The sequence below is a fragment of the Larus michahellis genome, chromosome 1, assembly GCF_964199755.1.
Source record: "Larus michahellis chromosome 1, bLarMic1.1, whole genome shotgun sequence".
In the NCBI taxonomy this organism is placed as follows: domain Eukaryota; kingdom Metazoa; phylum Chordata; class Aves; order Charadriiformes; family Laridae; genus Larus; species Larus michahellis.
In genome coordinates, this window is record NC_133896.1 from 208,547,334 (window position 1) to 208,568,706 (window position 21,373).

Here is a 21,373-nt window from a genome sequence, read left to right on the forward strand (position 1 = left end):
TTAGCAATTAGTCTGCTTTAGTGCGGAATTCCAGAAAGTAATTCAGATTCAGATGGGCTTAGCTACCTTTTACAAGCGCTGTCTCTGTCCATTAACTATTTAGGGAAGGAGGGCAATTATTCTCTAACTCAAACATTCAAGTTAAATGAGATGAATCTGCCTGCATGGTTGCTGTTTTGCCTGGCTCTTTGTGACAGCTTCTTAGCAGCAGAGTTCTCCCTACTAACAGGACTTTACAAAGATGCTTTTGTGGTTTTATTACAATTATTTTCCTACTAGCCCATTATCTTTCTATTAGCCCATAAAAGTAAACAGGCAGTCTGAAATCCCTAAGAAAAAAAAAAAATCAAAAATCAGGCAAAACATCAAGCAAAACACAATGACTCACTCTTATTGTACTCTGATATAAATGCTAGGTTATAACAGTGCTATAGACATTGAGCATCCTTCGTCCTTCGCTTCAAATGATGGAGTTTTGAAGTTAAGAGATTTAGTCTTTACTATTTTAAACACAAAGATGGAGAGAGATGAGCAAAGTTTAATCTAAACCATTATAAACTGGTAATACTGATTGACATTTTGACTCCAGGTCCAGATGAGACACCAGGAGTACAATGTCAGGACTGAATCCCTACAGCATGTCATCTCCAATATCATTTTAAAAATATGAAGCGAAGTAGTAGAGTCATTATCCTATTGTGTAATCTTGAAATCAATACATATTTCTGAGTAAATTGCCAGACAGAAAGGTAAAATCACTATCTTAACACAAAAACATTGCTTCGTATTTTTGTAAAATTCTATCAGCAGAAACCATGTGATTTAGTATCATATCTAATGTAACAGAAAATGTTTTAAAAGCAGCAGATTGCAATAGGCTCACTCTAAAGAGTTTGTCACATTAAGACTTATCCACCAACGAAGGGGAAACACAAAAATGAGGACAGATGTGAAGGTTAAGGGTTCTCCAGATTGATGGTGACAACAGAATGACTGGAATCTATTTTTCAGCAGGTATCATAATTTTTTTCTGGAGAAAGAAGGTTTGTCATCCCAATTCTAAACTAGAACTAATATGAGTACCAGTTTGCTACTGGTACTTTTTGATAAGAGCTTATTAGGAAGTAGGAACTTTTTAATGAACAACCGAAGCGTATTAAACTGAGTAAGTATAGTTAGGTAGGTAATTAAAATATGTTCTAGTATGCCAGTGATATTACCAGATGTGTTACTACTCTTATGTCATGAAATATCAATTATTAGTTTAACTCTTGTATACATTATAATGTTTTTGTTCTGATTCTAATTATTGCTCACATTTACTATGGTCTTAGCCCTGAAAAGGCCTAGCACATCAATTACTTCCATGATAAAAGAAAGGCACCTCATGGTTGCCTAACGTTTGGTATCCTGCAAGTTGAATCACCACATCTCAGCAAGTCAGCGTATCATTACATAGCCCCAATTAGGTATAAAATCTAAATAATTTATTCCAGAAATTCGTAAACACAGAAAAAAACCCCACACATGCAAACAAGCAGAGGGTTTCTCATAAAAATATTTTCTTATGTACATACTCAAAGTGCCACTTTTCATGACCACAACTTTTCCCATTTTTAACGCTCCTGATTGATTGCTTAACATTAAACACACTTCAGGATTCTGGCAGCAGTAAATAATGTTTACCTTTCCATTCTCCTTTTGAATGGAGAATTATACAAAGTGCAACATTCAGCACGTAAGTGCTTTCCTCCCCAACTCAATTAAGCACTGAATCCAGGAATGAGAATGTGGGTAGCAGTCTACCTTGGATTTCAGCAGTGTGACAAATTGTTCTTCTCTTGTGTTGCGCTGTCTGCAAACGCAGTATTTCAGGATGGGCAGTAGAAGGGTTAAGCGTATTCTGACTTTTCCATTTCACCTGGAAGACTGAGAAGGTGAAAGTCCCCAGGCACCAGTCCTTATCTAGAGCTCTGTCTCCAGCTTTTACGCTCAGCTATCAAAGGTGACAAAGTTACATGGTATTTGCTATAGTGTCAGTGCAGGGGCTGGGGGGTGGGGGAGAGGTGGTTAATTGTATAGGCTTATCAATGCTGAACACTGGTCATTCATGTGTTCATCATTCATTTGGCACAGCTGCAAGCTTTCACATACTGCCTGCTCTGATATAGAAAGGACATTGTCTAAAAGGAGAAGAAATAAAAACAAGAAATAGTCCTGGCAGTCAGAGTGGTATGCATATTTTATACGGTTTGGTTAATGAGTTTATGAACCTTAGGCTATGAATTTTAATCCTGGCAGTGGCTGATGGAATTCTGAAAGTCACATATTTAGCAGGTTTGAGATGCATTTTGGAAGCTGATAAGCACAGATGATAAAGAAAATTCCTAAAAGCCTCCAAGTAGCCAGATGGAGTGGGATGGACATAATAAAAGACAAGAAGCACCTCAGATCGCTGCCAGCTGTAGGTCAAAAATGGACAGGACACTGTGTTTGTTCCACATATGCTCTCTTACTTCAGAGCATTTTTTCTAAGTGTCCATTCATATCATATTCTAGCAAGCAACTGTTCATAGAAAGTCATGCTGTTTTTAATTTTGAGCACCATACTGAGGGATACAGAGAAAAATTCACTATTTAGGGAGTCTTTGCTTGGTAGTGAGAATGTTTTATGTGAAAAATAAATGAACAGTACATAGAGATTAGGTTTAAGGACAAGAGTTTATCCACTTGGCACTATGAGCAGTGACCACTGTGTCTCAGATGTACTCCCCCCATCTTGCAAAGCCTTGCTACTTTCATTATACCCATAATTTTATCGATGTCATGAATTATAAAGCCTTACAGAGAAAATGAGTCTTGCTTTGACCCGATTAACATGCAGCAGGTAATAACACAGAAGAAGTAGATAAATGGGCAGGGGAACAAAAAGGCATAAGGGATATAGGTTAGATTAAAACAGAACCAGAACTCTATAAATGTCATTCACTCTGTTATGTAATCTTTAGCATACATTTAAACTTTTAAAAGTCTTGTCACAGGAAGCAATAATTATCGAAAAGAATGACAGGAGCCCTACTCTCAAGCTGGCTTTTGTCAAGTGCCTTACATTTGCAAATAGGAGCCACAGTCTTACTTTTTCTATTAACCATGAGCTAATAATCTGATGTGGTTTTGTTCTGTTTAAAAAATATTTCTCCTCGTCCAAAACACAAAGAGACATATCTGTTTGTCTCTTTCAATGTTAGGGTGTGCTGTTTTAAAACAAAGCCTTTCAGCAATATTCAATTCCAGCTTCTCTGAGAAATCAGTGCAAGGAAACCTTAGCAACTCCAGACAAAGAAAAGGTTCTCTGCTTACCTTTACTAGTGTGAACCAAAAATAAACAGCCTTTACTATACACATAAAAGCAGACTGCAAAGTGATTATGGGGAACCAGGACAGTAAAACCCCAGGAACATACCCCCAGTCCCACTGTACATAGGATGGCGCCATCCAAATCATAACGTCATGATTACGTACGAGGAACACACAGGTGACCAAATCATCCACAAGACAAAATTGCTGATGCCATATCCTGTAACATTCTATGTATTTTCGTCGAAAAATCACAATTACACCTGTTAAAATGCCCTGGACCTATAATTTGTAACTGTATTTGTATATATAAGCTCATGAAAGTTAAAAATTATCAACAGATTAAATTCTGATGAACTTGATTTTAATTTAAGGTGGCCACCTCTGAACTCACTTCAGATATTATTGTAACCAAATCGAATGTGAAAAGCTCCTCTGAACATCAGATTAATTGTTCCTTCTTGGTAACCTGTTCCCTTACAGCTTGAGGTCTTTCCCTACAGGAAAGCCTCACAGGAAGAAGAAAAAAAACCCAAAAAACTCCAAAATACGTATTTTTTCCAACTGCCAGTTAAGAAGTGAGGAAGACTCTAGGTCTAAAATGACAGCTTAATTCTTCTTAAACTCCAGTTTGATTTGAAGGGCGATAATACACCATAAGAAAAGAAGCAACATATTATCAGTCTTGAGACCTTCTTTGCATCTGCTAATTTTCATAACGTCAGAAATGTAAAGTTTCTGAGAATGTAAGTGTGTAACTGTAAGCTGTAGTCCCAGACTACTTTTTGCTTACACTGAAATACTTAAATCTAAGTAAAAGACATAATTCAGTCCTCAGTCTTGTATTCAGAAAACAATATACTTTTCTCCATCCAAAAATTATTTTCCACTTAGCTTAAGCACACTTGCATACATTCACGTATAAGCAAACCCCAAAATAACAGGGTCAGCTTTGAGATAAAAATAATATAAAAATAGAGTTGACACACACTACAGAGGTCATCTATTCTCTTCTTGGATGATTTCCCTCCCCACTGCAAAATCAATACAACAATGTGGTACTCTCTTCCAAACACTGGCTGCTGCTAAGAGTGATCCCATCATCTGATGATGTAATGGATAAGTACTGAATTTTAACAAAGCCCAAAACAACAGGAATTGAATGAACTTTATCTTACTGAAGGAGCATCAATATCTATTGCTCTATCGTTAAGAACAGCGCATTCAGGCATCTAACTTCTAGGCCACCTTGAATTGCATCAGCTGTAGGAACTATTTGCAGCTGTAAACATGTTCTAGCGAGTGCTGGAATATAAAGGCAGCTGCAAATGCAGAATGATGTAATCAAATGTGAAATGTATGGAGACAGTAATTTATCAGTTATGCTGACAATCTAATTAAAATAACTTTGAACCCAATTTTATCTTTGCTTAATTTCAGCTCTTACAGCATCACATTTTCTAATGAATGATTATTATTAATTAAATCATTACAAAATTATCTTTGTGTATGGGAAAAATATATGTGTTATCACACTATATTCAACAGCATGTGAAAACAACTACTGCGGTTAAAAATTATTTCTTATAGGAGTCTAAATCTGCTCCAGTAATATGGAATAAATCTTTAAGAATCCTAAAGAATCCCAAATCAAAATGAAATGTAAAAAGAGGAGTGCTTTAGAAACCATCAGATATAAGTAATACATCAACAGATGAGAGGAATAGTCACTTAATTTTAAACATGGTGCGGAATGACTGGGAAGAGTTTTCAGGGTATTCTGTTATTTAAATAAAATACTTGTGTAAATACTGACTTTCAGTTTAAATTCCAAAGTAGTTATGTATTTCAAGGCTATATTGGAATTAGTGACTGCTAATGCTCTAATGCCTTTGCAAGATGTTGGTTTAATAAACGTACTTAAACAATGGCTGTGATAAACAGCTGAATCTCATTCCTGTATATGAAATTTCAGTATATAGAATTGCCAGCATATGGCAATTCTGTTTCTCACAAATTTTGCAACACGTTATCGTGTTGTACAGAGCTAAATAATTCTATTTGGAGCAAACCCTACTATTTACAGGTATTCTGTTTAACAGCAGTTGCAGATAAGGAGATTTTAGCTATGTGAAACCAACTGCAGGCTCAGGTACGTTAATTTTACTGTGTAATACCTTCTGCCAGATGTTGACTTCTAACTGTTAAAATCTGCAAGCTTGAAGATACAATTCTTATGAATAAATTCTAGATTTGAATTTCTGAAATGCTTCAAAATTTTGCATCAGCGTTCTTGGAAATTGTAACAATAAAAGTATAATTTTCAACTTAAAAATATTAAAATTACATTAATGGTGGTTGTAAGACACTACTACTAGAATCACCAAAATACAAATGTTACCGAGACTGATAATGTGCCTGACAATACAAGACAAAAGAGAAAGATATTCCCTGTCCAAAAGTGATGGACGTAGGTAATATATGATAAGGAAGCTACATGAGGAAAACCAGATTAAATTAGTGTTTCATGTACGCATCCAAAGCATGTACACTGATATTCACGGGCATTTTCCATTATTAAATTCCTATGTCCAATATCAAAATATTATAACAAATTAAAATCCCTCATTTCATTGATTTTTACTAAATTTCATCTTGTGATGACACAAAACCAATAAGTTTGGGAATAATCTGAGAAAAGAGTAGTTTAGTTGAGAAGTAGTATAAGGGGCAGCATTAAGAAAAATGGGCAGGCAAAAAAGATCAAGTAGAGACAATAAGCTATCAAATTACAAAAATTCTCATGTGAGAAGCCTAAATGATTATTGATTAACTCATTTGACTACTTGCAAAGGTAAAGGCAACTAAGCTAATGCCAAGAGAAAAACCTGCAAAAGAAATACACTTACTACACAGACAAAAATCGTAATGATCAATAAAACATACAAAGAAAGAAGAAAAACCAAAACAACCTAATAACTAGTTTCCAAAACCAGAACATGATCCCAAAGTGAAACATTCTTCAGCATTTAGTCTTTAGGTAAGCACTATGCTAATTAATAATTTTCCAATTTTTTATTTTTTTTTAATAATAAAGTTGTCATTGCCATTTCAAATAAGATATGTAGCTGTCCTTGCTTTTAAACGTTATTCAGATTTATGTGCAAATTTAAGGCAGATGGACAGCGCTTGTAAATCTCTCAATATAACTTTTTACAATTTCACCACTTAGGCAAATATTTTTAATAATACTGTTGATCTTCTCTGGAATGCTTTTACATCTTCCTATTTCTGTTTGTAGTTCATAGCCTTGAAACAATAAGCAGAGTTTTCTCGGTTTTGTTTTGATTTACCTGAAAGACAGCCAGTGAGTGACAGAAACAGAAACAGTTTCCATGACAACCACATCATTGGTCGCAAAGGTCTTCAGTCCCTCTTTGTGCAGTTGTTAGCAACGTTGACGTTTCTTCATTAAAGCTTAGCCTAGTGAGACAAAGACAAATCTCTGTTAAGAAAATTACAAATATCTTGCAATAATATGACAGACAATTCAAAAGACAAAGCTGGTCCTAATGCAATTAAAAGTCTAGTTCCAAAGAACTCTGTATGCACAGGGGCAGGTAGCCTGACAGATACTCAGACGGATCTTGTTCCAGTAGTTACCTGTGTTAATAGCTGAAATGTCTGTGGCAGCGCTTTGGATATATGGACATTACCCCAAAGCTGTGTGTGTACTGAAGCTTTGAATTTCCAAAAAGCCAAACTTAGACAGGTCTTTCACAGAAAACCTGTTCAAAGCATACAGCTTGGCATGTGGTCTTCTTTTCCTGAAAGCAATGTGTTGATACTTGGTATAAAGCATTTTAAAAAGCCACCCCAAAAATAATAATTTGCTCTAGGAAATGCAGGCATCTTTATTACTTGCAAATTGAGTTGAAATAGATTCCCGTGTCTTGCAATTTATTCATTGTGCAATGAATCTACCAACACGTTTGAAACAACCACCATTTATACAGAACAGATTTTTCATACTTACCTTCCTCTACCACTCCTCAGGTTTTTGTTTCCTATCTGTCCCATGATTTCCACATACACCTTGGTGCAATACATCTTTGATCTCTCTGTCCTTAGCTATTGCTTTGATAATATCCATAACATCAACACATCAAAACTTAGAGATTTGGTGTTCAAATGACTGAAAACTCAGTCCAAAATATGAGATGTTTCAGCTGGTGATGTATGGACATGAGTGTACTTCTGGTCTTTGACTGGAAAAAAATTAAGCTGCAAAGCTAAAGTTCATTTCCTACACTTAATTAGTCATATCTCTTCAGGAAGCCATTGAGATCCTCTTCTTGGAGCCTAAGGAAACTTTAACCCCTATAGGTTGTGATCCACAACTACAAAAGCAATCCCACACGGCAGAACAATGAGACAAAGGAGAATTTGGCTTTGTTCCCCTATCAAAACCCTTTCGAGATGACTCCTTCGAATTATAATCACCTTATTTACATGCCACAGTTGCTGTTTTGGGAGACCTATCCTGTATGTTACAACATTCACAATAAGCGAGCAGAGGCAAAGCTCTACACGTTTGCCAAAAAAAAAGTATTTCATAATGTAAGAGTAGGTCCCTGCTGGATTATACAATTTCAACTGCTCTCTGAGCATCGCCATTTGTAAACTACTTTGACAGTCTTTCCCTCATATATAGGGACAGACATGTACATATGCACATATAGAGACACACACAGTGAGCACAAGATGACAGGATCTGTTTAGGTGCTGGTTTAGATTCGTGCAACAATATAAAGGTGTAACTTGTCAGTTTTCATTTTTACAGCACAGCACGTCCAGCTTTCGGCACGGATAAAAATTCCAATTAGGACTGCATTTCTTTCCAAGTAACTCAGACCAGGCAAACTTAATACCGGGTGTACACCTTAATACAAGCGTTTCTGAAAGAGAACATAACAATCTGGTAGTCAAGTGACTTTACACATAGTGCCTGTAACTCATCTAAACCTCCACAGGAAACCTCCTCAATTAATTATTAATGTCAGCTGCCTTTGATTTTCACTTCAGTGATAATCTGCTTTTCAGTCACTGTGTTCCTTTGGTTAGTGAATTATCTCGTTCAGCATTCTTTGCTGCCCAGGCCTTTGGGAAATAAGTATTTTCATTAATATTTAATTTTTTCCCTTATGGCCATATCTATTAAAAAGGGTAGAGCTCAGCTTCCCCCCTCCCTCAACTTCATCCCTCTTTCTTCTTTCTTTTTTCACTTCTCTTGAGCTGCTTTTATAATGGTGCAACATGGAAATTAGTTAACTTGGTGATTTCTCTGTTGCATAAATAGGTAACAATGTACCAATGTTTCCAGCATTAAAGTGTGAGATTGTTGTTGTTGTCATTATTATCATTAGGTATTATTGTGCAGATCATTGTGTCTGATTATTGGATCAGACCGTTAGAAAATAATATTAAAGGTTGTGGTTGGTAGACCAGAAACAGAATGAGGAATGACTGAAAACAAGCAACGGGAACACCATAATAAAAGATTAACTTATTGCTCTTTGCATCCTTAAAACACAATGATTTTAAGCTCTCTGTGAAAAGGATATATTTTTAATGAGAGTTTCATTAAAGACAACAGAGTTATGATAACTTCTTCAAGATAAGGAGCCTATAGCTAAATAGCTGTAACAACTTTAAAGTGACAACTATTAACTGTGACCTACATAACCTGACCCTATCAGCGTAAAACAAACTTCAGTCCTGTTACACAGGCATATTAAAATGTAAAAGCAAAGTGCAATGACAGGGAGATGCTCTGAATTAAGTCATGAATGTTGGACACTGACCTTTCTATTAGGATATTTGTTGTATAGATAAGTTGGTTTATCTCAGTAGGAGAATCGCTAGCAGAACAAGCAAGGGGAAAATATGTCACTGTATATTGTTTTAAAAATATACCTAGAAATCTTGATTATTACCACAATTACATGATCTCACATCTTTACTTTTTTTTATATTTGTTTCTTCAGGGGCACCTGGCAACACTTACTGGCTATATGGACAAATGGAATGCATAGCAACATGGCAGATACACGTACACCTAAGAATTGAGGAGTACAGTTCTTACAGTCTGACAAATACAATGACACGGCATGTATGGGGCTACCACGTGGGTGGCATGCAGGATAACCACAAAGGTACTTTCTGTGAAATAATATAGGCAAGAGCATGAAAATGCTATAGTTAAAAAATATAGGCATATAGTCTAATTTCTGATCTAGCTTTAATGAGGGGATGAACTCCCGACTTTACTATCAATGGCTCCTATCTGATATTTTGGATGACAAGGCTCTCACTCGTAGAGACTCTTGTGTGACTGAAGAATTTCTTCATGCTTATAACAAAAAGGCCAAAGCTGAACTAAAACCATTAAGAAGACCATCTTCTTTCTTTAAAAAAAAAAAAAAGTGTTACTCCTTTAAAAACAGTTAATGAATATTCTCTTAAATCTTGTAAGAAAGGTTTCGTTCTTAAAAGTGGCTTATTCTTAAAGTAGCTTAAGGGCACATACGCAAACAGTATTCAGTTGTCCGTGGTTTGAAAATCTTGCTAATTTTCTGGATTTGCTTTCAAGTCCTGACTACCTTCATCCTAGAATGAGGAATATTTTAAAACAGCATTTACATTTTAATCCTAAGACTATAAACAGAATATACAGCCACTTACTACTGCAAAAGAATACAGTTGAAGATGCTGCTTAAAAGGACTTTAAAATGATGTCAGCTGAGCAGTATCTTTTTTTTTTTTTTCCCCACCAAATATAAATTTGTGCCTCACAAAAATCCAACTGGCTTGTTTGGAACAGTTTGTTGGATTCATTGGTAATTCAGTGCAAGAAAAGAAAATGAAGTTGTCCAGCATATACTACGTTCTATAGATTTCTTTTACATAATAGCATGATTTGACAAAGCTCTACAGTCTAGTTTTTCCAAGTAAGGATGGAATGTCTACATTTCTTGATTTTTTTTCTTGTCCTGTTTTCATTCTGATTTCTTCACAAAATATGCAAATTCAGTGAGCTTTTTTTTTTTACATGGAGGATATGAATTTTCCCTGACAGCAATTTGTAAAAATCAGAGATCTAAAATAAATTTGATGTATATAATGTGCAGCAAGTAATTTATCTAAAAAAATTGAACTTCTTGTTTTGCACAAAGAATCAGCAGATGCAGTTTTCAATTTCCGCATGGTACTACCCATTCTTCTTTGTTTTCCCCAGAATTTCTGCCAAATTGCTTTGCAATTTGTTTTAATTCCGTGTACTAATTGTAGACAATTTATTAAAACATTCCCTATTCAGTGTGTTTTAATGAATTGTTTTGGCTAGTAATGAAAGGGTGGATATAATGAAAGGGTCTCGTGGTTCTGATTCCCAAAAGAATTTGTGAATACTTGGAGCACGAGTACTTATGCAATGTTGTCAACACTTATGTGCAAAATGCTTGAACTAGATTCAGTCAAACTGTGGTCTTTTTAGTAATACTAGCACTTACTGTCAATAATGTTTGTTTTCTGGCACTTAGGATAAATTTATATACAACTGCAAAGATTTCTTCTTTTTTTAATTCAAATAGTTAAGAAGTGAAGCTTTTAGCATAGATGCTGTGATACTGATATCAAAGTGCTTTCTTCCATTATCACTACCTCAGTTCCCCTTTCCATCATATGCATATTTATCTGTGCCAACATGAAAGGGATGATTACTTAAATCCACATCCTGTCTCAAAGCAGTGTAACAGAAGTCTTTGTCTCTACAGTGACTTTACTGCTCAGAGGAAAGGATGTGACTTGTCTCAAAAAAAGGTTTCCCGTGTAATATTTCTTCTTCCTATTTTAATATATATTAGAGGAAAGCTCAAGTTACTGGCAAGTCCAACTATTTCATTTCCCTTTCCTTAAGAAAAGGGAAGACGCTCACAGATAATGGAGAAATAACACCAGTGATAAGCAATTCTGATGTTCTACATGGACTTGGAAGAGCAGGAACTGAAGAGAGTAAGAAATTAAGCTATTGTCGCTCACACGTCTGAACTGAAAGAAAAGCATATCCTACAAAGAACAGATATACTCACTTGGTTTTATATAGTATTTTTATGAAATATCTTTCTTCACATTTAGTAAGTGGAGCATGTTGGCCTAAGGTGCAAGTAGACTGCTAGTAAGATTCCTCAAGGTGGCAAACCTATGAAATCAATAAATGCAACAAGCTAAGTATCACTGACTGGGCCTTCTATAAAAAGCTTGTTATAATCTTGGAAAAGGATGGAGGTCTAAGTGAAGATCCACAGTTTAAAGCACTGAAATAAAGCGTTCTAATCAACACCGAAGTCTCTGTCCCTCCCCACGTAACCTTTACTTCAATCAGGGCTTGGAAGACACGAATCGAATTGCCACAGTCAGCAGTTCAGCCCATCTCCCTTCTTCCCATGAGTGTCAGGCCTGGTAACACTCAGTCCGTGGAGAATTAGAGGCTTTGGAAAAGCAAAGGCTCAGATGTTACAAAGTTCATCATGAACAGAGGAGATAGCTTAGCTGGAAAATTTTAAAAAGAACTTGTCTGTTGAGAGTTCCCTGATGATATATTTACATATAAAGTTAACTACTAGACCATGATTATGACAGACACTGGTTATACAGAATATAAATAACCTCTATTGAATTCGTGTTCCTGCTTGCTTTCAATAAAGAATTAATTTGCTCAGTCCAAAATCTTTTTGACAATACTATTTACAAAATGGTTTAAATTTAATAAAAACATATTAAGTTAATATTTGATAAAAGTCATACCATAGACACTTTTACAATGAAATGTCAGTGGAATTTGTTATAGGACAAATGAAAGTGAAATGATATTAAGCCAATGTAAACAGCAAGGCGTCTTGTAGGATTGATTATCACCTCAAGGGAAGATCATTTCTTTTCAAGGTTTAATAATAGTTCAACCTATTGTAAAGAAAATTTAATAAAGCACAAGTTTTAGCAGTTTCATAAAACAATTTCTGAGTTGTTTTATGAACACTTAATTTATCGCTAACAATATTAAAAGTTTATTCTGCAGTGGAACCTTTCCTTGTCAGGTTCCTCCTGGCAAGCAACCAGGACTTTCAATATCTAAATTAATATTTTATAAGGTTTTTTTATTCATGATGTTAATATAGCTTTCGAAGATACCAGTCAAGTTCTAGGAAGAAGCATAGAATGCTACTGTACAGAAGAAGCAAACTGGCTATTTTTCAAATGTTGATCAATCACAATTTCTATATTGTTGAATGACCATCTGAACTACTGCTCTGAAAAACAAAAAACACATCCGATTGCAAATCACAGAATCACAGAATCTTAGTGGTTGGAAGGGACCTCTGAGATCATCGAGTCCAACCCCCCTGACAAAGCTTGATCACCTACAACAGATTGGACAGGAATGCATCCAGGCAGGTTTTGAGTATCTCCAGAGAAGGAGACTCCACCACCTCTCTGGGCAGCCTGTTCCAGTGCTCTGGTACCCTCACAGTAAAGGAGTTCTTCCTCACGTTGAGATGGAATTTCCTGTGTTCCAGTTTGTGCCTGTTGCCCCTTGTCCTGTCACTGGGCACAACTGAGAAGAGTCTGGACCCATCCTTTTGACACCCGCCCTTCAGATATTCATAAGCATTGATGAGATCCCTCCCAGTCTTCTCTTCTCCAGGCTAAACACACCCAGGTCTCTCAGCCTTTCCTCATAAGAGAGGTGCTCCAGTCCCTGGATCATCTCTGTAAGCCTCTGTTGGACTCTTTCCAGTAGTTCCCTGTCTTTCTTGAACCGGGCAGTCCAGAACTGACACAGTACTCCAGATGTGGCCTCACCACGGCAGAGTAGAGGGGGAGGATGACCTCCCTCGGCCTGCTGGCCATGATCTTTTTAATGCACCCTGGGAGACCATTGGCCTTCTGCAGATCTGCTTTGCAGCAGGTCAACCCCTAACCTGTACTGGTGCATGGGGTTATTCCTCCCTAGATGCAGGAGGTTGCCTTTGTTGAACTTCATTAGGTTCCTCTCCGGCCAACTCTCCAGGCTGTCCAGGGCTCACCGAACGGCAGCACAGCCTTCTGGTGTGTCATCCACTCCTCCCAGTTTTGTGTCATCAGCAAACTTGCCGAGGGTGCATTCTGTCCCTCATATCTATGGGTCCAAGACGATCCAAATTATTGAGATGAACTAAGCCTGTTTTGAAAACTCTGTACAGTACCCGTAAAATAAGAAATTAATACTGTATTAAACATTGATTGTTTTATAGCATTTGAATATATTTACACATATATATTTAAAAAAGAGTTTTTGAAATGTGAGAGACAGAATGTCTCCTTTTCCAACACAGGCATATAAAGCTGGTGATGAAAGTGAGGAAATGATAACATTTCATCCAATTGACTGCATTTTCATTGTGTTTAATATTACTTTTTTTACCAAATCAATCATAAATAAGTATAATGGAGATTAACAAAATCATTTGACCAGGGCAGCAGGTTTAGTGCTGAATTATTTCATGTTAGTTGCTAGAGGAGCTAGATCCTTTTTTGGGATTCTTACTGCAAATCAGACATAAAATGTCATCAGCATGCTCAAAGGATGGCAGAAGGTGGCAGAAATAGTTCTCAGCTTTTCTAAACGAGCAATAGTGAGGTGCTGCTATTTGGCCACATTCACGTGAATATAGCATGAAAAAAATAGAGTACTGCTCAGGCAAATCAAGTGATTCAGGATATACCTTTAGGTGCAGGGTACTTTGGAGGGGTGCGACCATGGACTCCTGTGCTACTCCCAGGCACTGAGGCAGCTTCAACATGCTGCTCCCACAATAAGGCATGGACATGTTCTCTGGTGAATAAATACCTCTTGGATAAGGCCTTCTAAGAAGGAAAGCAGTGGAATTAACTAGGTTTTTTTTTTCCCCACATCCATTTGTCAAACAGACTGACAGTTTCTAAAATTCAGCTCACATTTCAGAGAACAAGCAGCTGCTGGTGATGAAGCAGTTTAAAAAGCCTTGCTGCTCTTGCTTGGGTACGTGAATGAGCACTCTGCAACATGGAACGACCTCATCAGCCTGATTTTTCAGTTTCTCAGTACTGCAAGTAACATGGATTTGCTCACAACTACGACAGTTAAGCTCTCTGATTTCTTGTATGAACTTTATGAACCCTTACTTCTTAAAGTCCCACAGGCTTTTATGACACTCTCCTCAAATTTTTTCGTAGTAGTGTCAATATTAATCACATGTAAGTAATAGGAAATATAAAGAGGAAAATTATGTATAATTTGACACTTTGGAAATTAGGTATATAAGATCTCTTGTTAGTAAGTGAAGAGAAATAGACAACGTGAAGGAAAATTAATTCAAACCATTTTTGACAGCTATTTTGGAGTGACATGAACAACCTTATTCTTTTTGCTAACTGTGGTGGAAACCTAATTGCAGCAGAAGCCTAGACAGCTACACTAAATTATTCAATTAACTTTCAGATGGATAAAACCGAGTGATAGCAATCTTTACTTGTTTGTTCATGCCTGTATGAAAGTTTCCACAAGACCTGAAAAATTGAACTGGTCATTTAACTTCTATCCCAGTGGTCTCGCAATAAAATCACTCGTCTATGATGGACACGGCTCAGTATTTTGCTTTAATTATTCAGGAAATATATTCAAGCACTTTTATTAAGTCCTACAGATGCCCTCAGAGAACTTGAGAAGTTCAGGGAGCAACAGATATAGAATTGTGGGTGGTATTAATAACTTGCCTTCAACCTGCATTATTTGTGTGAGACTTGATTTATTTGCAACAAAATATTTCAGGAAAAAAGGTTCTTATGTTCCTCTTTTCGGGCCCATTTATTTATTTCCAAGTTCCTCTGAGTGACTGCAAGATGTGCCAGAGTAATCACATCTGGAAATTGTCTTTTCTCTGCCAAGCAGGGGGATTAAGGACGACAGGACCAGCACGACACTGCTGCTGTTGTGTGTCTCAGCTGTACTCGGTAGATCCACCTCTGATGTACAAGAGGAGCAAGCAGCTCATCTTGACCTCTCTTCTGCAACAGCCAACTAGTGTCAAGAGGGAAGATGACTGCAGTTACATAAATATCCTTGACTGACTCTTGCATCTGGTATTATATCAGCCAGCATGCATAAGCATAGCTTAAGACTTCCAGTTAATTCAACTGCCAGACTAAGGATATTACGCATTTTAATAACACAAACCAGCATCGCCACTCAGCTCTTTACAAGGATATGAAACCCTGCAGATTGTGTGTATATCATGCTCTGAAGTAGTGGCCACAGTCTCTCTGTGGACCTGTAAATTCAATTGATTCTTGTGCTCACTTCCAGAGAAATCAGCTCTGGGATAACAGGGTATATTCTCCACCAGGATGTTCAATATTACACATGAAAAGGATCAATAAATTTTCTGTGTCTAAGACATGAGATCCTATTCACTTTATAAACCAGGTGCAGGGCAGGCTCCCAAAAGTGCTTTAAAGAAAAGATCCTCAGTACCCTGCTTACCTTCAGCATATGAGCCCTACATGATGCTGTCAGCCCACGAGAAGGATGTTCATACAGAAAGGATGTAGGCTACATGTAGTGAGACGAGGAGGATGTTTCTGGCAACAATCCGTCAGTGTGTGTATGCTCCAAGTCCGCCTCAATGCCAAACCACAAATTAGAAAAACGACAGTACTATATAGAAAACTTGTCTTGACATCTCATTCGTGAGGTCCCTAAACAATGTCCCTAAGCGCCACATCTACACGCCTTTGAAATACCTCCAGGGACGGTGACTCAACCACTTCCCTCTGCAGCCTGTTCTAAACAAAACACTGTTCTGCTTTTCAAATATCAGGTGTCTTTCTGTAATTTTTATACCATTATTTGAGAAACAATAAAGCACCAAGTTGAGGTGATCCTTGTACACAGACCCCATCACAAGGGTACATCACCATTTTACAAGGATTTTGCATAAGCACAAAGGTTTAATTGCTTATATATTCAGATGAGAGGATTCTCCACAAAAAAAAAATGAAACAGGTCAAAAGGATTGTATCTTAAATTCAAGATAGAATAAAAGTTTGCTAAGCTTAAGAGTCACAAGTCACTTTAGACACTTTTGGAAACAAGTCTTAACACTGAGTGTATTTTAAAAATATATACCTAATTCAATCTCAAACTATTGAGATGAATAAGAAAAAAGGAATAAAATATTATTTATTTAAATGGTTGGACTAGACTATCTCATTACAATTAATAGTTTTCACATCTCAGGATAGCAAAGAATTTATTCAATATACACTAAAAATAACCCATTATCTTTGGAATTTAGCTGTTAGAGCTGTAGATAAAGATGTAGAGTTTGAAAATGCGTCTGTAAAAACAAAATTAATTTGGAGAAGATACTTAAAACACTCAGTTGTTCTGAAACAGTTATGGTGGTTTAAATGCTAATAATTTGGGGGGTTTTGTTCTTAGCTATTTTGAAACACTGCAATACATTTTGAAACTGCCATACTGAAGAAAATTAAGGATGCAACAAATTGACTGGTGCTGCAGAGATGTATCTGGTTTTTTTTATGAGCATATTTAATTGCACGTTTCTTAAGTTTCTAATTACAACCAATACTAAAAATGTCTAGATGCTTAAGGATGCATTTTTATCTTTAAACATACCTCATTATTGTTACTTATATGGCAGATAGTTTGCTAAGATATAATGATAGGATATTAAAGTGGATTAGAAATCTCATTATTAAAACACAAGCTTGTCTGAATAGAAAGAAAAAAAAGAAAAGTACTGTAAATGGAATAAGTACCTCTTCATTTTCTTTCACAAATCTCATTTTATTATGAGCTAAATGTCAGAGGCATAAAGACATAACCGGTGGCATGATCCCATCAGGGAGGTTTGTATCTGTTATCATAGTGTATTTAACATTATTTTTCCAAAGGTTTTAAATAAAGACAGTGAACTTTACTAAGGGCTAAAATTTCAACTAAATGTGCTTTAGCCTAGCTGGGGGTGGTTTGTTTATTTTTAGAGTAAGATATAACTGCAGTCAAATAACACCTCTTCCTGTATTTTAACTCAGTATTAGGGCAGACACCAATTATGAAATTGTGCTGTCAGGTTACCCCTCTAAGGGCAGTCACACACTTCATGTTTTCAGTGGCAAATTGAATTTGACATTTAATTTGAAGCCCAGGATACCATAATGTAAAACCTTCTGCAACATTAGTGATAAAGCAGGAGGGCAGACATCCTGGCTGCCTCTTTTGAATAGTCCTCTCCATATTACCACTGCCTTCACTATTTTCTATGGGGATTTTTCTCACGATGTTTAAAGAAAAATTCCAGTAAATGTTTAGAATCACAGTAGCTCACAAGAAGAACTTTTCAAGTTCCTTTATAGATTCAAATAAATTATCTACTATAAATTTCATCCATACACGCTATCCAGACACCCTGTCATTTCTGAGTTTAGATCAATCCTACATAGCGTAACTCTTAGTAGCTGGCGATGCTGACGCTTTCCCATTTGTTTATTCTTTGAAAGATAATTTAATTTTATGTTGCACAAGAATGCTTCCTAATAGTGGCTGAAAGACTTCTATTGATTGAAGATTCATTTCTTGCAGAGATTTCTGTGTAAGTTGGCAGCCCTTCCTTTAAGGTACTTCAGAGTAAAGCACTGGAATGTAGTATTTTCAAGAAGCAGCTACAATTCCTCTTTACTTGACGGAACAGACAGATTTAGGGTCAGAAATTAAGAATGTCATAACTTGAAAGTGCAGAGGCTGTTTTGGTACACATGCAAGTGGAATTTAGCCAGGATACTGGTTTAAGCATCAACTTGAATGTTCCCATTACATGTAAAAAAAAAAAAAAAAAAGAAAAAAAAGTTAGGACAATTCCTTGTCCCTGTCATAATACAGCAGCCGTGAATTAAGCTGTGAAATGTACACTAGCTCAGAATCGGGCCCAGAGATTCCAGCTGTGGAGTACAACGTTAACTAACAATGGGTCTCTGCACTATTCAATATTCATACACAAATACAATCAAGACCAAATAGGAGCATATTTCTGTGGAATTATCCAGCCATTATCCAGCTATTATCACACCTAATTCAGCATAAGGTTAATTTTGCATAAACTGGCACTATCTGACCTGCACAAAAGTCTGCAAAGACTAAGTTATTTCCCATTTTTTTCCCTACCTTTTTTGACCATTCTGTGTCAAGTGGCTGAAGTGGTTTTAGTACCATTTTTGCATTGTTGGCATCCTAAAATGGAGTTTACTGTCATGAATATCAACAGCTTTAGCACTCCCTACAGAGTACCCACATTTCCCTAATTATACCAAGAATTTGTCACAGTTCTGCCAGGAGAACTGGAAGGATATCTCCTGATTTTTTCCTCATTCATTGGTTTTTATTTCTGAAATAGTTTCTGAAATAATTTCTTATAGTTTCTGAAATAATAGTTTCTGAAAAACTAGAATAGTTTCTTAGAAGTTTTCTGGGGAGAGAAAATCCTTCTTACTGGTTTCCAGAGAGCGATGTCATTGACTGTGTTGACAGAGCTTATTTTCATTGATGTCCCCCAGTTCTTTTCATATCTATCAGAACTTCTCTTGCAACAAGTTGTCATTTTTCTTTAGCTTGTGAGTTCCAACTGGTTGTAGGTTGTGTTCAATGACAGAGGACAATTACTTTTTAATTTCTTTCCTCTATTGCCATTCACAAAGGCAGAGAATTTAGAATTTAGAAGCAAGAACACAAACCATACACAGCTTAAAGTTTTCAGCATTTTCTTTGCTGTGTAAGATCCTTCACTTTGGCAAATTCATGTTGTCTATAAAATACAAACTAAGAACAACAATTCAGCAAAATGCAATGAAACCCAATGAAGGTACTATGTACCTTTTGCTGTTAGTGTACTGAAATTCTGCTAGTGCATCAGGCAAAAATCAGCCAGTTAAATACAAGCCTGGGGCTACTGGATGTTCTGGTACATGCTGGACAGGTGCTGGCAAATCCTATTAATTACCCAGAGAAGGCTGTATCAGGACAGAGTTTTCAGTCACTTGTTTGACAGGGAGAGAAGTATCAGGCCCGTCACTGCACCTACTTAAGATGATTTTTTGTGCTTCTGGAAGATATGTGTAATGATGCCTGCTTTTATTAAAAGTTTAGCAATTCCCTTCCAAGAGACAGAAAGCCCCCAGCACAGTCCCGATTAGTGGTTATAAGGGAACCGAGGTGGAATTGAGGTAGGAACTGAATGTGCTTCTCTTCCCTTCCTGATAATTAGTTGGAATCGTAAGTGTTTTACAATTCAATTTCTAACCCCTGCTGCCAAACAAGAATACCAGGATGGCTAATAGACAGAGTGACACTTCTATCTGAAAATGAATGCAGTCTCAGGACGCCTTGTCACCTTCCTGCTCTTCGCTAGAGGTTTCATGCAAAGCAGCAGAGGGAGAGAAGATGCCAAGAAGACACAGGGTTATGTAAAATAAGCTCTTAGAAACAGTCTGGTAATGCCTTTTGTTAAATGTGATGTTATGCATTCGCATTCTATTCTTATCCTGAGTGTTCCCTTAAATTCTAGTTATATTAGTTTTTCATAAAAATTAACACGATCTATTTGCACAATTTAGTATTGTAACAGGTCCCACCATAAAAATATCCAGCAACTGGAAAGAGAAAATAAACCCTGGCATATTAATTTCTTTTCTTTCTATTTTCCATGTTATGTTGGAATATTCAAAAATTCTGAAAACTAAAAGAATGAGGATGTCATTAAGTATTATTATATAAATTACTACTGAAAATGGAGAGGCAGGTATTGTCTGTGCTTTGAACATTGTTTTTATGTGCGAGTAGTGCATTACTTGCAGTTTTTCTATTCGTATTTATGGGACTCCTTGGCCCCAAAAGGTTACCTACTAAAGGGCCAAACCTTTATATTAATTTAAGTAATAAATAAATTAAATAATGAAAGAAGATAATTAAATAAATTAATCTGTTTTTAAATTAAACTGATTTTATAAATTGAACCAGACTTTAACAAGGACAAAGGGACATTAGAAATATAATCCTTCATAGTTTAATTATACAGGAAAGCAGGCGTGTTAGCTTGGCCTAATTCCAGTAAATTGAAAGAGAAAGTTTCTAATTGTAGATCCTTCACTTCAGCACTGAAAGTATATAATAACAGATAATCTCCCATCTAAGGAAGATCCAAAGCTGAAAAAACACGTGAGAGTTCAAACCAAATGGGTGGGTAACACCTTATTTATATCACTATTTAAAATTTTCAGTAAAGATGACTTCATAATGCATACAGGGGAAAGAAAACCTCTAATTTGAATATATTACCACCAGTTTTACCATACGTCCATTTACATCTTGTTAGTATTTCAGAAAATTTAGCTCGTGGAAGTACAATTAAAAAGAATTTCAGTTTCAAGTTCACACTTACGTGTGCGGATCTCTTCTGACAATTTATTCACTAAGGAAGCAGACATTAAGAAACTAAATTAGGCTACACTCATTCAAAGTGCTTATAATGGTTATGCAGACATAAAAAAAGAAAATTGGTTAATACAAATATTACAGCTGAAAGTAGATATTATCATTTGTTTTGAGCTTATTCTCATAAGCCACAGGGTGGATAATGTTTCCTGAACCATAGAAAACTCATGACCTTCAGAAAAGACATAGAACACTGATGTTGTAAGGAATTAAATTAGGATACTATTACATAATTTAATAAAATAATTAATTTCCTCAGTATATTATTTGTTCTCAAATAAATTGGGGTAAGGGGGGAGCTGAGTAATGGCTGATAGAGTAAGAGGAGGCAGTAGCTGATGAGAGATGTAGAGCCTGGTTTCTCAGCTTCCC

General features: G+C 36.3%; 1 protein-coding gene across 4 annotated transcripts in view; it reads right to left on the reverse strand.

Annotated features, from left to right (window-relative positions):
* Positions 1-21,373, reverse strand: part of CNTN5 (contactin 5) — a 661,723-nt gene that overhangs the window by 353,917 nt on the left and 286,433 nt on the right. For all 4 annotated transcript variants that reach the window (XM_074570954.1, XM_074570976.1, XM_074570986.1 and 1 more), the window contains one exon: positions 6,711-6,840. In XM_074570954.1, coding sequence (XP_074427055.1) covers positions 6,711-6,768 — 58 coding nt within the window. In that variant the 5' untranslated portion in view covers positions 6,769-6,840. The remainder of the gene's footprint in view (positions 1-6,710; positions 6,841-21,373) is intronic.